This window comes from Camelus bactrianus, chromosome 22 (genome assembly GCF_048773025.1).
Source record: "Camelus bactrianus isolate YW-2024 breed Bactrian camel chromosome 22, ASM4877302v1, whole genome shotgun sequence".
NCBI lineage: Eukaryota > Metazoa > Chordata > Mammalia > Artiodactyla > Camelidae > Camelus > Camelus bactrianus.
Genome location: NC_133560.1, coordinates 10,289,308 through 10,305,711, shown reverse-complemented (window position 1 = coordinate 10,305,711; position 16,404 = coordinate 10,289,308). Strand labels below are relative to the sequence as shown.

At 38.3% G+C, this 16,404-nt stretch overlaps 1 protein-coding gene and 1 pseudogene across 5 annotated transcripts in view; one reads left to right on the top strand and one right to left on the bottom strand.

Annotated features, from left to right (window-relative positions):
- The window catches only part of CREBRF (CREB3 regulatory factor), a 49,882-nt gene extending 35,229 nt beyond the window's left edge, over positions 1 to 14,653 (top strand). For all 5 annotated transcript variants that reach the window (XM_074350280.1, XM_074350277.1, XM_074350279.1 and 2 more), the window contains 2 exons: positions 845 to 967; positions 8,955 to 14,653. In XM_074350280.1, the coding sequence (XP_074206381.1) occupies positions 845 to 967; positions 8,955 to 9,070 (239 nt within the window). In that variant the 3' untranslated portion in view covers positions 9,071 to 14,653. The remainder of the gene's footprint in view (positions 1 to 844; positions 968 to 8,954) is intronic.
- Positions 6,234 to 7,271, bottom strand: LOC105082660 (N-glycosylase/DNA lyase pseudogene; annotated as a pseudogene).
- Positions 14,654 to 16,404: the final 1,751 nt, after the last annotated feature.

Below are 16,404 nucleotides of genomic sequence, written 5' to 3'. Positions count from 1 at the left end.
TTCCATTGAAATCCTCTGGGTTTTCTTTTGGGAATATTTTTTGATAAATTCAAAAACTAGAAATTTCTTTATTAGAAATGGGCTATTCAGATTTTCCAATTCTTCTTGTGTCAGTTTTGTTAAGTTACATTTCAATAAATTTGTCCATTTCATTCAAGTTGTTGAACTTCTTGACATAGCATTTTCGTATTATCCTTTTAATGGTTCTAGATTCTGAAGTGATAACCTCTTTTTCATTTTAGGTCTAGGTGATTGAGCAATATAGCTGGGGATGGGGGGACGAGGGTAGCAGAGGGTATCAATTTCCATATTTTCAAAGAACCAGCTTTTTGCTTTGTTAACTTTCTCTACTGTGTGTGTTTATGTTCTGTTTTATTGATTTCTGCTCTTATCTTTATTATTTCCCTCCTTATATATTTTTGGTTAGCTTTGTTCTTTTTTTAAAAGCTTCTTAAGGTGGGGAAATTTATTTTTCAAGCTTTGTCTTTGAAGGACTCTGATTTATTTAATAAACATTTACTAAGACCCTCTGATTCGATATACCAGGCACCGTCATAGGCCTTAAAACTGTGAAGACAAGTAGGGCAAATTGCTTACAGGGTAGTGGACACTGATATGTGTCCACAACGTGTTATCAAAAGTGGCACATCATTTGAAATTAGTCTCTTGTGTAAGAGAGAAGGTTTATAACCATCACTGCTTAATGTTTTCTTATATATTCTTCAATGTATTGAATACATTGAATGTTTTATAAATTCTTTTAATTGAATATCTATTATTACCTAGTAAAAGTAAATTTTTCTCTGTTAGTGACATGTTCCAAGTGTCTTGTTCTGTCTTACAGATAATTTATTATTTGTAATCAACTCCATCAAGCAAGAGATTGTAAACCGAGTACAGAATCCAAGAGAGGAAAGGGGACCCAACATGGGACAGAAGCTTGAAATCCTCATTAAAGATACTCTTGGTAAGAAGAATATTGGATAAATTAATAACAAATAATAACATGTAATGTAAGATACATGATTCAAGGGGATACAAATTGTTTTAAGGAAAAACTCAAGTGCTCTCATGGTGGTCACTCTCCTCTACGAGTAGTTTTTGTCTCTTGAGATTTAGCATTTGTACACGTGTCCTGTTGGTTAGCACAATTTATTACTCAGACTTCATCATTGAACGGTTTTAACACTTAGGAAAGATAAACTTCTAGCAACTTTAACCTTTTGTGGGGAAAATAAAGATCCCTGAACTTGTCAAGCCTGCAGTTTATTCTTTAGTGGAGTTTCCTACCCATTTATAGGATTCTAACAAACATGATCATCTGGTTTTCCATCCCTGAACAGATTGTATAACATGGGGGAGGAACAGTGAGGCGGGCATGCCGAAGGCAGTCAGAGCGATGCCTGACGGGGAGGATAGAGGGAGCTGATGCACACAAAGACATGAGAACCCCCGAGGCCCAGGAGCTCAGCTGCCGTAGGAGCAAATCACCCCATGATCAGTAGCATCCCAAGGGCATTACGGCATAGCACAATCCATGAAAACCCTGAAGCATCATGAAATTGGTTCAGCTATATTATATATTCCTTGTTTAACAGTATTTATTCTAGGACTGTCTCTTAAATACCAGTTCTGACATAGTCATTGTGTAGAGTGGTAAACTTTAGTTACCTGAGCATTTTCTTCCAGTTCATTTTTCCTGATGATGCTGACTGTGTATTGAATTAGGTAACTTAAAAGAAGCAGAGTTTACTTTTCCATCATTAGTTAGTTACTTACTTTAATTTTAGGGTGCCAACACTATAATTTAATTTTTTTTAATTGTAAATATCTTGGAATTCGTTAAGACAATTTTTTGACTTCCAGTTATTATAAACTCATTCATTCCACAAAATTTTTTCAGCACCTACTGTGTGCCAGGCTTTGGGGGGGGATACAGGGTTAATACGCTGAGACTTGGTTGCTGCTCTTCTTACCAAGTTTGTAATCTAAACCAATGAAAGACAACAAACAGAAAAACAAAAACAAATAACATTGTGGCAACTGCAATAAAGAACTCAAGATGCTAAATAGAGTGGAGTGAGCGAGAATATTTTATTTCTATTTTTACAGAGAGACTACTCATAGCTACCAAAATGATTGCATTTTCTTTAATTGAAAATACATATTGAATGCTCCCATTCATTTAGTAAGTTTCTCATGGTCTTTGAAATTATTTATTAGTTTCTCTTAATCAGCATTGTGTTCATACTGAATGTAAAATATGCTAGTATTTTCCTAAACAACCACTTCCTTCTTAACTTCCATGTAGATTAATTCCACACCCAAATATTAAGCAAAACATGGAATAGTAATGATGAATTTGCTTGACTTTTACTTCAAATGAATTGATACTATTTTAGTGTTTTATATCTTCTTTCATAGCATTTCTGTTTCCTTTCTTATTCTTTAAAATCATTTTCAGTTTTCTTTTGTTAGGTAGACGGAGGGATTTAATGTTACAAGAAAAAATTCTTCCTACCTTTTTTTATTAATTTAGAGGTCTTATATATTGATAAGCTTGTGTTTTCCCTATATACCTGGTTGTCAGTTTTACCAGGTACAGTCTTTGACTCACATTTTCTTGCCTGGAGTATTTTAAATATGTTTCTGCATTTTTCTCCTGGCAGAAAGTATTGCTATTGAAAAGCTAATAATTGCCTAAGTTTTTTCCCATTATGTCATTTGCCATTTTTGCCCAGATGTCAACAGGATTTTTTTTCTTTAAATCCCAGTCATTTTACTAGACCATGTCTTGGAGTTGGTCATTTTAGGTTGATATTCACATGTATGCTCTATGCTCTTTCTGAATGTAATTTTAGATCTTCTTAGCAAAATGATTACCACAAGTCCAGCTAACATTCATCAATATATGTAGTTGCAAAATATTTTTTCTTGTGATGTTTTTTGAGATCCTCCCTACTAGCTACTTTTGGATATACAGTACCATATTATTAACTGTAGTCACCATGCTGCACATTACATCTCTATGACTTATTCATCCTATAACTGGAAATTTGTATATTTTGACCACCTTTCATCCATTTTGCCCAATCCCTACTCCCGCCTCAGGCAGCCACCAGTCTGTTTTCTGTATCAGTGAGCTTGAGGGGGTTTTGTTGTTTTTTTGTGCGGTTTTTGGTTTGTTTATTTTTAGATTCCACATATAAGTGACATCATACGGTATTTATCTTATTCTGTCTGATTTATTTCACATAACATCATGCCTTCCGTGTCCATGCATGTTGTCAGAGATGGCAAGATTTCGTTCTTTTTTATGGCTGAATAATATTCCAGTGGGGTGTGTTTCTGTGTCTGTGTCTGTGTCTGTACACCACAATTTTTTTATCCATTCATCTATTGATGGACATATAGGTTGTTTCCATGTCTTGGCTACTGTAATGTTATAATTAACATGGGGCTTTATTTCTAATTCTTTCCTGAATTTTTATATTTCTGATTTGTGTTTCTTATGTCTTAAAGCATTTGCTTTAATGTCTTTAGTTAATTTTGAAATAACAGTGGGTATGGTTTTCACCCATTTTGTGGTCAAGTCTTCCAGGCATCCTCTCATTGGTTGCAGGAGTCTCTTACTCCCTTTTTTTTCTTACTCCTTTTTTATGGGATTTTGACCTTGTTGCTTTTCTGTTAATCATTTGTATGTGAAATGAGTTTTTCTGAACTTTTAAAAGAAAGTTTGCTTCAAGATAGTTTTTCTAACTTCAAACTTAACAGAGTGTCCCGTGTTTTCAGGAAACGTAAAAAAATGTCTCGTATGCTTTCATGAGATGGTCATTCTGGTCCAGCCAAAAGAGGGGACACAGGAGAGGAGCAGGAAAAGAAAGTTCATCCTAGAAAGACAGAGTTACCACATGCCACGAGGGGGCCACACGAGGGGAGCACTAAGGGAGCAGGCGCAACCCATCAGGTCAGGAGGAAACAGGGAGAGAACAAAGGAAGCTGTGGGCAGGTGCCTTTATCAGGGGTCAGGGCGAAGTGCAAAGGCAGAAGGTGCGAGGGGACTTCTTGGGTGCATTTGAATGTCACTAGGCCACTCTATTTTAATTCTCAACAGTGCTGGCCTGTGTCCTACGAGGGAGTCCTGGCTAGCCATGTTTTCTGAGTTCATAGAAGCTGGACTGCTCCAGCCCCTTCACATCTGTGAGCCCCGCACTCACCTTATACTCATTGTTTGTTTAGACGGGCTCTCACAGCCTCGGCTGCCCTCCAGTTGTCCTCTCGTCCCTCCCAGCGACTAACCTGCTGGCCACTTCAGGTGGCCAGGTTCTCAGGTCCACTACTTCCTTTTGACTCGTCCCACACAAGTAGTAATAATGTGAATGCCAGGCGGCTCAGCGCCTTTGGTAGTTTATTCCTGTCTTCTTGAATTTTGAGGTTCATGGAGATAACTTGTCACTTGTTAAAGTTTTCCATAGTTTTTTTATTTGATTGCTCTGTTTTTATGTGAGGAGTTGAGGAGATTAAAAATCCATGCTGCAATATGACTATCTTCCCAGAATTCCCCTCTGGGGCAGTTTATTTTTAATTTTTATTGAAAAAAATTGGGGGGGGGATAATTACGTTTATTTATTTATTTAATGGAGGTGCTGGGGATTGAACCCAGGACCTCATGCATGCTAAGCATGTACTCTACCACTGAGCTGTACCCTCCCCACCTTGGAGCAGTTTAAATATGTTGGAGCTTCTTTTCCTGAAAGGTTGTAGAATACTCTTTTGAAACTGTCTGGCCCAGTGTGGTTTTGTGATTAACTCTTTGAAAACTTTCTTTATGTCCTCTATGATAATTTGTCTGTCAAATTGCAAGTTCTTCTGGAATCAGTTCTGATAATTTGTATATCCCAGAAGACTACCCACTTCCTCCAGGCTGTCAGATTTATTAAAATTGAGCAAAACAATCTTTGTTTCTTAATTTCCTTTGTATCGGTGGTTAGCGCTACATTTTTCATTTCTTTTTTTATATCTATCATGTTCCCCTTTTTTTCTTGAATTGATTGGTTTCAGGTTATTCTACTCCCTCCCCTCCAAAGAACTAGCTCTTGAATATATCAGTTCTTTTAATTTCTTCAGGTAGATGTTTAATTCATTTCTTTTTATTCCTTCTTACTCACTAATATAATTAAAAATCTTTGACATTTCTTCCAAGCACTGCTTAGTTGTATCTCACAGATTCTGATGAATCATATTTTAATTATTTTCTGAATACTTTGAAATTTTAGGTTTGATTTAGTCTTTGACCCAAGGAATTTTTGAGAGAGATTTAAAATTTTCCAGAAGACAGGGAATATTATCTTCTGGTTTTATTATTATGTTCTTTTGTGATTTATTGAGATTTTTTAGCTACCTATTATATGATTGTAATTTTAAATATCTTGTGGGCATTTGTAAAGAAGATATATTTTCTGTTTTATATTAAAACTCCAATATATGTTAATTTGCTAATCTTAATTAAATCTTCTTTTCCTTTTGATTTTTGTAAGAGTTGTTCATTTACTCTGTGTAGTACTGAGAAAGGCCCCCACTCATGTGTTTCAATTTCTTCTCATATTTTGTGTTTTGGTTTTTGAATGTTGGATGTTTGAGTATGATTTTTACTACTAGGTCTTCATTGTAGACTGCAATCTTTATCATCAAGAAGCACACATCTTTTGTCTTGTTTACAGTTTTTCCCTGAATTCGGTCTTGTCTGATATTACAGTCATGAATGCAGCTTATTATTTATATTTGCTAGGTATTTCTTTGCTTGTTAGTCTTTTATTTGCAATCTTTCTAAATTACTTTATATTAGATACATCTCTTTTTAAAAGATCTTAGATTAAAATTTTAATTTAATTTTGATCATATGCCATAAAATTCACTCTTAGATATTTATGTATAACTTATAGTTGGATTTTCTTTGTTAGCCAGTCTAGAAGTTCTTCTTTAATAGGTGAGTTTAGCTCATTTTTTTTCCATACAAATGTTTCTGTTTTATTGTTCCTTCTTGTAATAGAAGAGGTTAAAACCACAGGTAGCTCTGTTTCCCCCGACAATCCACACCCTATATTGTTGAGCAAACTGCTTGATTTGAGGGTGCCTGACTCCTGAGCCCCCTTTCCAACAAGACTGGATGGGGGAGAGAAGTGGGGGATTGAGGGGGGGGGTGTTTGGGGAATCCCTGTGTCCAGTGCTCCCACCTAGCCTTCCAGCCCCATGTATCTCTTTCTGCACTTTGCTGGTGGCTCCTGAGCTCGGTGGGCTTGGCGCAGGTCAGCACTGAACAGCACTGCTTGGCCCCAGCCAGCATAAGGTCCCCACAGGCTCCGGAAAAGGTTTCTCAGTTCCTTGTTGGCTTGGGGGCTCGGACCCTTGGCTTGGGTGGTAGTGGGGTGCCAGCTGCAGTCACGCTGGGCGATCTGCCACACGTGGATGTCCACAGGCACAGCCTGGGGCTTGTCTAGGGCCATCAAGCAGATGCAGTCGGCCACCTTGGTGCCTACCCCTGTCAGGGTGCAGAGGGCCTTGTGGGCCTCCTTGTAAGGGGCCTTGCACAGCTGCTGCAGCCAGGGAAGTCCACCCCATTCTTCCGGGATGGCTTGGGCACTGGCACGCACGTAACGGGCACGGTACCCCAGGCCCAACTTTCTGAGCTGAGCTTCCACTTCCAGCCCAGCCAGGACCTGCAGCCGGGGGAAGCCATAGTAGGTGACATCATCAAGCTGGATGAGCCGAGGTCCGAAGGCCTGGCAGAGCTGCTCCACCATGCCCATGATGCGGGCAATGTTGTTGTGGGAGGAACAGATGAAGGAGAAAAGGCATTCGATGGGGTCCTGTTGCAAGAGTCCCACACCTTGGAATTTCTGAGCCACCTCTTGAAAGTGGGGGTCCATGGAACTCCAATGGTGATACAGTTGAGCCAGGCTGACAATCAGCTGGAAGTACTGTCGCATGGCCTTTAGCTCTTCTGGTGTGGCTTTGCCAACCTGGCCCTTGTCCCCTCGGTACACAGTGCAGTAGAGCTGTTCCTCAGTCTGCGTCAGTGTCCATACCTGGTCCGCCAGCACGCCACTCCCACGCGCAGGGCTTTGCTCCATCTACGGGAAAGACTGTCCAGAAGCCAGAATCAGGTCCAGGCGCAGCTCAGAGCGTGGACAGGGGATGGAGGCCCACAGGGCGGGGATGGAGGCTAGAGTACGATGCCCCATGCTACCGGGCAGAAGGGAGAGGGCTAACATTTCTACGTCTGGATCCGCCCCATTATGGACCCCCCCACTCAGAACAGCTCCACTCGCTGCCAAGAGACCACACCCCCACTAAGGCCACGCTCCTCAAGTAGCTCATTTTTATTTATTGATATATGTTGGGTTTTAGTTCTGTCATCAGAAGATCTGTTAGGGTTTGTTCATTTGGCGTTCTTGCCTTTTTATGTCATTCCCTGTGTGATCCATTATTACAGTTTCATTTTTGTATGTGTCTCTGATAATTTGCAGGCCCTGCATTTTTGTCTTGCAGGTTCGCTCTTTGACTGTAACATAACATGTATACTTATTTTTTTCCCTCAACTCTTCATTTACGATATCAATCCTACAAGAAAAGTAGAAAGAAACAGTACAATGAACATCTGTGTATCATTCACCTAGATTCACCAGTTGTTAATATTTTGCTGCATTTGCTTTATTTCTGCCTCTGTCTACATTTTTCCCCTAAATATTTGAAGGTAACTTGTAAACATGTGACTCTTCCCCCCTAACTACTGCTTCAGCATGGATTTCTCAAGAACGGGACATTTTCTTACTTAGACATAATACTCGTATCACTTCCTGCTTCACATTGATACAATACCTATGTGGAGTCCATATTTGAATTTCCCCAGTTGTCTCAGTAATGTCGTTTATAACCTTTTTGGTTTTGATCCAGTTAAGGATCATGTATTACATTTAGTTGTCTTTTTTTTTTTTCTGTCTCCTTTAATCTAGATGAGTCTCCCAGCCTTTTTTTTCCCATGAAAAAATACAGGTAGTTGACCTTGTAAAATGCCCCACTATCTGAATTCATTTCCTCGTGATTCGATGCAGTTACATTTTCTTGGCAAAAATACATTGCAGGTTATATATCCTTCTCATTCCATTGATTAAGAAGCATCTATTATCAGTTTGTCCCATTACTGTCACACAGAATTTGACTACAGGGTTAAGGTGGTGTCAGTTCTCTATTTTTTACAGTATCTTTTGGCTTCTTATGAGCAATGACTAAATAGTATTTTTCTGCTTCCATATCCTTTTAATTACTTACTATTTTTATTACTTTTGGAACATTTATACCTCTGTTACTTAAAATCAATAAATCAAATATTTTTGACCTCAGCTGTAGAAGATAAGGAAGATGGAAAAAACCCAACATACCTGCAGTGTCTCCCACCTTTCCTTCCTCTTCTCTTCCAACTTGGCTGATTCATTCACTCTTCTTTAAAATAAGGAAAAGGGGACATAAAATTTATCCAGTCACTATGAAAGTGACTGAAAACATCCTTCAGATCTATGTTTTCAGTCATGTGGGTGAAGCCCGTCCATGAGATGCAGTGAGGTTGGAGCAGCTGGAAGAGACTCGCTGAGAGAACAGGGGAAAACATGCGTAGTGGGCTTAGGGACTAGTCCCTGTCGGCAGGCCTGGGGCTTGGGTTTGGACTATTATTACTTGTCATCTACCCTGCTGTAAAATGTTGATTAACCATTCTTCATGGTTATCCTTGGTTTAACCCTTCTAATCTTAAAATTGTAGGCCCTAACTCAGTGGATAGAATTATTTTCTGGGCTCAGTAGCAAGCAGCCGAGCACTCATCTGGGACCAGTACTGAGCGAGGGTTCCCCCTGACCCTCACCTTCATATGTGTCTAAGTGTGCCTTTTATTCTTTTCTTAGGTCTCCCAGTTGCTGGGCAAACCTCAGAATTTGTTAACCAAGTGTTGGAGAAGACGGCAGAAGGCAATCCCACTGGAGGCCTTGTGGGACTAAGGATACCAACATCAAAAGTGTAGTCAGCCTCATTGGACCACTGGTCAGAAATGTCTGTGTTTGTCATGTTATTCATTGTAAATTTTCATTCTGTTTTGCATGTCAGCTTAGCATTATGTAAACATTTACAATTAGGTTACATTGTTTTAAGAACTAAGTAGCATAAGTGAAGCATGATCCAAAATACTTGATTATTGCATTTTCAGAGCATAAACCATGGTTAAAACTGCTACTGGTATCAGAATTGAAACTCACACATAAGGAGATGTTTAGATACAGATTGCAGAGTCCGTTAGAGCAAAGCATTTTGGAAGAGCGAAGATCATAGTAAATGCCAAATATTGTGGCAGGTTTATGCTCTGAACCACACAAAAAAATTGAGGAAGCATTTTTTTAAACATTCAATTTAGATTGTTTTTAGAATTACTGCTTTTTGTTCTAATTTTCCACAACCATTAATCTCACTTGTACATGGCACAACCCAGCACTCACGCCCATGTGCCATATTAGATGTTCATTTTCCGAGCTCAATATGGTCTATATAAATATATATATAAATATATATAATGTCTGTGCAAGTAAGAAAAAAAAAAGCATATTCTTTGTGCCTTGTATTTTGGGGAAACTATAAAACTGGTAATATTTTGTATGATGAAAACCCTAATGAGGAAAAACAAGATAAATAGATGGAAAATTATGGGGTTTAAATGTTTTTTTGTTCCAACTCTTTTTCAAATTTTTTGAATGTATATAGGACTATGTTGAAATGTAGATATATGCCACAGAGTCTGTGTATTGTATAAAAAACAAAACAAAAAAAAACAAAAAAAAGATGGCTCTAGAAAACTCATATTTCGGTACTTGACCGGAAGAAGACAAATACTTGCACATTATTGCGATTGTTTTATTTTTTGTACCAAAGACAAATGCAACTGATATGGCAAACTGCCAGTCTAAGTAAAGTTTTGCACAGCTTACATGATACTGTATGAATGTATGAAAAAAAAAAAAAAGGAGAAAAAAAAAAGAAAAACGAAAAGGTCAGGGTTAGGGATCTTACTGAACTGTGAATTTTATTTCTGTTTGGGTCCAATTATCTACAGAAGGAGCATCCACACATACAAATATTATTTTGCTGTTCCTCTAGTTCGCTTCCATAGTAGATAAGTTGGTGACCATTTAGGTGTCTGTAAGTCTTTTTATTTCTGCACTTATTGTAGGAAATTTTAATATATTTCATTTTAGTAAGCTATTGGTAAAATAGTTTTTGACCTTGAAAATTAAAAGTTTATTTAGCTTATTGTAGTATACTTCCACCAAACAACCAAAATACAGATTATTTTTATTGTATTATGTATATATATGTAAAGAAAGAAAAAAGCTAAAAATATCTAATTCTTTAGTTGCCACTTTTCCAATTGATGTATTATTGTGCATGTAATATTTTCAAAGATCAACACAAGCTTAAAACAAAAACAAAAACAATTTATAGATTTTTATATTTTTGTACAGGTATTTTCAAACTAGCTTCTTCAAACTTAACATGTGACTTATTCCTCTTCTATAGTTTCTAGAACTGAGAAATATTAACACATTTAGTTTTTAGGTGCTCTTTTTTGCTCACATAAAACAGCTTCATTAGTCAGTGTTTTAACTGTGTTAAAGCTTTACCTCTTGATGAGAAATTTCTTATGTCAAGGCAGCATTATAAACCTTCCCTACAGATATTTCCATCCTGTCTCTCTTACTGTTTTATTTTCAAATCTTGTGTTTTGAACTCTGAAAACTGGTGGCTTAAAAATTATACTTAAAAAAAAATCCTATTTAGCCAGAAAAATACCAAATATTCCAGACCTAGCTGCTGGGAAAGTATCTATTTCTCCAATTATTTCTCCATTATCCCTTGGAGAATTTATTTGTAATTACATTCTGTCTATACAGTGTATTTCCTTTTTTTTTTTCCTTCTCCCTCCCATCACCCTTGCCCATTTATAAGTGATAGCACGTGAAGCTGTAGCTTTTAAAGTTTTGATGCTAAAACACACAGTAACAACTGAGCAGTGTTGCTTCGTGCTTCTTTGACATTATGAAAAAGAAACTCCGAGAAGGATTGTCTTAACACCTTAGCTGAACTGTGATGCACAGGATTTCCCTGCGTGCTCGGTGGAGAAGTACCTGGTTAGTGCACTCACACTAAACAGATGTTATAAGCTCAGATCCAGCAGTTTAATAGAATGTAAGTTGACTGTTTAAAGGTTTTCCTTTTTAGGTGGGAGAAGGCAAAGCACAGGTTTGTAACTTAGAAGTATATGAAGTTTTGACAGAGTATGTCTGGGAAATTGAAACATGATCCCAAATATGGCAGTTTTGCAATCAGGTGAAAATCACTTTATGATAAGAGATTCAGCTGATGAGGTTTATAAAATTGCCCCTTTCTAGCTGCTCTGTTAGGAATTCTGGTTTTTGATACCTTTTTCCTGTCTGCAAACCAGAATTTGATTTTTTGGTCTTGCATTTCAAAAAAAAGACTTTGAATCTGTTTAGTAGATTCCATATCCTTGCATTTCAGTGTTTTATATGTACTACTTAAGTTAAATAGTTAAAAGCTTTTAAATAGTTGAGCTTTTTAATGTTGACACTTTATTTTGTACCTATTTATATATGTATGTATATCTTAGAAAAGCACTTTGTTAAAAAAAAATTGCATTTTATATGATTCCTGCCATTTGCTGCTAAATCTGGGCTGGTCAGAATGCTGCAGCGATACTTGATCTAAATAAAACCTGGCAGTAAAATGTAGAGTGAAAGTTAAATCCTCTTGCTGTTTTAACTTTATCATAAAGATGATATAGGCAAGCTGTGCAGCTTTACATTTTAACCAGGGGACTCTGTGGCATTTAAAACCGTCTAGAAATGGTTGTACTTTAATGCCAGTAATAATCTGCTTCCTCTATTGTCATTAAAATATATACGTTTAGTGTATCACACAAACAAATCTTATAAGGGTAACGTAAAAACCCCAAAAATTGTACACGTTCTGTTTTTGAAAATTGTGGCATGTGTTCTTGGGTGAAGATCATTAGAGAAGAGCTCTCTAAAGGTTTTCTGTGTTCATACATGGTATACAGATAGCTCATAATGAAGTCCAGAGGCTTACTTTAAGTGAAGGCATTGTGAATTCACCTCAAACAAACCCATTGTTCCAAAAGTAGTTGTCAACTTTGACTTGTAGTACTACTATGATTTGAAAAAAAAAAAGAAAAAGAAAAAACATTCTTCCTCGTTTCAGATACACTGGATTCTTTATAGAGTTTGTCTCCATATGAAAGCATGCTGTCCAGTTGTTCTCGTTAAGATCTCATCTGAGTTTTGAATTGGGTGCCACACTTTGTCAGTCGGTATGACTGCTTGTTCTCCTGTACCATGTATGATGCTTGTCCTCGCCTAGACCCTTCATGACAGATTATGATGTGGCTTTATATTGTGCCTTACTTGTACATTTAAAACCAACCATCTTCATTCCCTCCCACTTCGTAAATCTTTCACTTTGACCTTTTTGGTAAGAGAATCAGAACTATTATAAAAACATCATGAAGGATTTCAGATGGGTATGGTTTCAGATTCCCTCTCTTTACTGTTATTTTATATTTGTATGAAAGACCAGTTTTGAATGGTCTTTGAATATGAGGGGGGAAGATGAGCAGTGGTTTCACTACATCCCTTTTTCCTAACTTTCTTGGATTTGTCATACATCTTCTTTCTGATGCTTGACTTTATTTGCTCCTTAGCAATAGTCTGCATTTAAAGAAAGGTGTGTTCCGTTCATCAGCTTAAAATTTGACTATTTCATTTTTTCCAGAATTTTTTAGGAGAAGAGTACCCGTTTTGTTTGTTTTATAAAACAGATGACAAGTCTCTTTAAAAGAAAACAGAAGTACAGTACTTTTGAAATACAATGCTGTTAGTTTGAATTTCTTTTTTATATATAATATTCATACAATTATCTGATGTTTGCCTTCATTAATAAAGCTGTTAGTTTATTCACCAAAATGTCAAGAATGGATGTGCTTTTCTTTATTCCATACATTTAAAAATATTTTAGCTGCTAAGACTTAGTCAACTTTCTAAGAAACGAATTCAAGTTGCCTTCAGCAGGAATTAACAAAAACCTATGTTCCCTTTCTTTATATAGTCTTCCTAAAATTCTGTTCAAGTATTTTCTAGTTAATTATGTAACAGAATGTTAGCATCTCTCCAAATCTTGAAACTTGAATTTTGAGACTGCATTGAATTATGCTTTCAGTGTTAAAGTAAAAGGTTTCAGTTGTTCTTCTAGTGAAGTCTGTTGTGGAATACCATTTCCCATGGAACTGAGGCCACTTCCACAACTTTGCACAGTCCTGCAGTCTTGTTCTTCCCTTGGATCATGACAAATAAGTCTCACACAGTGCCGTAACACTTGCGGATTCTTTTGTAATCTTTGTAATCTCAATAAGGGCATTATGAGAAGATGACTCCATGTTTCTTTTTAATATTTCAAACACATTGGGATGTAACAATGAATGTCAACTGTAGGAATGGTTGTTTCGTTTTAAGGAATAAGCATGTTGGGGAAAGACGATGAAACTGTACTACTGAAAGTTTTACACTTCCGTAGGCGAGTGGGGTTATGTGTTGAAGCATAATCCTCGTGCTTAGTAAGTGACTGAAATTGTAGAAATTACACCTAGGAAATGAATTATGCCAAATTGCCATTTTCCTTTAGAAAAGAGAGATTTGGGGGTAGTGGTGAGGGAATAGAACCTTAAAACTACTTCCGAATAGTATCTTGGAGCTGAAGACTTGGTGACCAGTGACGAACATCGGAGCTGGGTACTTCAGTGTGCCAAGTTTGGGTGGACCAGGTTCGCCTCTTTTCATAACCATGTAAACACAATGGTGTGGTTAATTAAGTTCTGGGTGGATGGGAGCGGGACTGATTACTGTGTCTTGCCCTTCGCCCTTTGTTTTTTCAGAACCAAATAACAGAAATGTGTATGTGTGTACTGTATCTGCCTTTTCACCACATTTTTATGACACTGTATTCCACTGCCTGCTTTTCTTTTTTTTTTTTAACCTTCTCTCCCTAGGATTTGTCCTAGAACTTAGCATTTGTGGTTAACAGTGATACTAGGGCTGACCGCACATAAGAAGTCGTAAGAGAAGAGTGGAAAGGCAAGAATTCAAAGCATTTGTTCATACCAATGTGGCGAACTCTTCTGCATAGCTGCGTAGGCTCCTGTTTGTAATGCTACCATGAATATTCTGTAGTTCTGTTCCCCTCCCTCCCCCAACTGGAGCTATGAAACTTTTTATTGGATTCAGTCTTGTCTTTTGTCTAGAAAGAATTTTATCTTGTTGACGCATGAGCTGTTTAAAAATTATTCTATTAAATGTTGGTTAATAGTTGTGCAGTTTTTCTTTTCAGAAGAAAAGGCAATTCAAACGTTGCCTTTGTTTTCTGTCACCTTCCAACCCCTCGGCACTTCTAGTCAGATACAGATTCATCAGTGTATGCAACATCCTTTGTAATTTAAAATAAAAAAAAAGATGAAAAGAAAAGGTTCTGAATTGTTCGTCTCGTGTGTTCGTCCTTCCTTTCCCTCTTGCTTTTCTGTTGCTTTCCAAGGTGACCACCTACTCCTCTTCGAAGTAGCCCACCGCAGACAGATTCCAAACTAAAGACAGCGCTGAACTCTTCACCGCGCTGCCCCCCTCCTGGTGTCGTGTACAAAGAGCTAACTTTTTTTTTTTTTTGACACTTCGGGCTGATTTTTCAATACTTGAGTGAAATTTAGCTATTATGTAGAATTATATGTTGATAAAAACTTTACATTCTTCATAGTTTAGAAGCACAGTTTAGTTTATTTTTATTTATTCTCCTTGATTCTTTGGCCAAGTGATTTCTCTGAGGGAAATAAAGGATTTAGAGTCTCTCCTGCTTTAAGCCTTTGTATGTGTTTGTGTGTTTTATAATTCTAAGTCAGTCCCCTAATGAGGCTGGGTATGTCCAGTGAGCCCTTAAATCGGGGCTGGCAGTGTGTTCCTTCGGCCTACAAACGTTTGTTTAGCACTTACTCTGCCAAGACTTGGGCTAGAGGTACTGGGATAGAAGATTGAAGAGATTTCCAGGAACTCTGGAGTAGGCTGAGGGAGGCCGCCTGTGAACAGGACCGCAGAGCAACACGAGCTGTTACAAAGGGTTCTAGGTGCATTAGCACAAAGGTGTATTTGCAAGGACAGAGGCGGGATGTGTTAGAGAATTGAGAGACTTTGTTCATGACATCCCTGGTCCCTTGAAGAAGCCCCTTCTGCTTCATTTGAGTGACAGCAAGGCTGTCAGGAAGCAAAGTAGACCTGGCCTCTCATGGCTGTTGGAGCTTCAGGACGTGACCTCCATTGGGGTCTGGGAGCTTTAAGGAGCTGGGTGAGCCAGGTCAGCATAGCTCTTAGGAAACTAAACCTTCGTAGGCAGCACCCAGTGAGCTGAGTTGTTCAGTTGTCTCTCACCCACAGTAATTTGGAAACCAGGACAGCACTTTAGCCAGAGAGAAAACCACTAGTTGGAAATACTTTTAATATCCCAGCTGAAAGGATCAGAATAGGAAGAAGGCATTAGAAAGTCCCAGAAGGCTAGGGTGGCATTCAGGAAGCCCTGGCTAGGTGCTTTCCCATCAGGGAACTCACCTGCTGCTCTGCGTGGCCCCGTGAAATGGGAGGTCATGCCCATCTTACAAAGGGGTGAGACTAGACTCAGAGACGCGGGGACTCGCCCCAGACCCCACTGAGACAATACAGCTCCAGTTCAAAGGGCAGTCTGCGTGCAGCACTCAGACGATCCATACTCCTCCGCGAGGGCCAGGCCAAGTCACAGGCAGTGTTTAGATGGATGTCTGTGTAGGAGGAAGATAATGAGCTTAGAATCTGAAAACCAGAGAGAACTAAAGCCAAAACCTAGTAGATGTAGGCAAAACAGCACTGCCAGTAGTCGGTGTCTGGTAGTGTGGGTCACCAAGTTGCATGTCTATCCCCCAAGAATGGCCTCCAGCTGAAGAGCTTAGAACTGAGTCTTTCCTATTAGAAGGGAGTATGTTGGAGGGTGGAGAAAAGGGGAGCTACATTTTCTTTAATTGCCACACACACATGCAATTGGCGACTGTTAGTTGCAGAGGAATTTCCAGCAAGAAGCATGATGGGAAAGGGTCCCAAGGCCACACGGGCAGATCTACTGCTACAGACTTGGGGCTTCTTCCCTGTGACACTTAAATGGGGAGCTTCTATCTGAGGATCCAAAACGTTCGAGTGACCTGAAAAATGT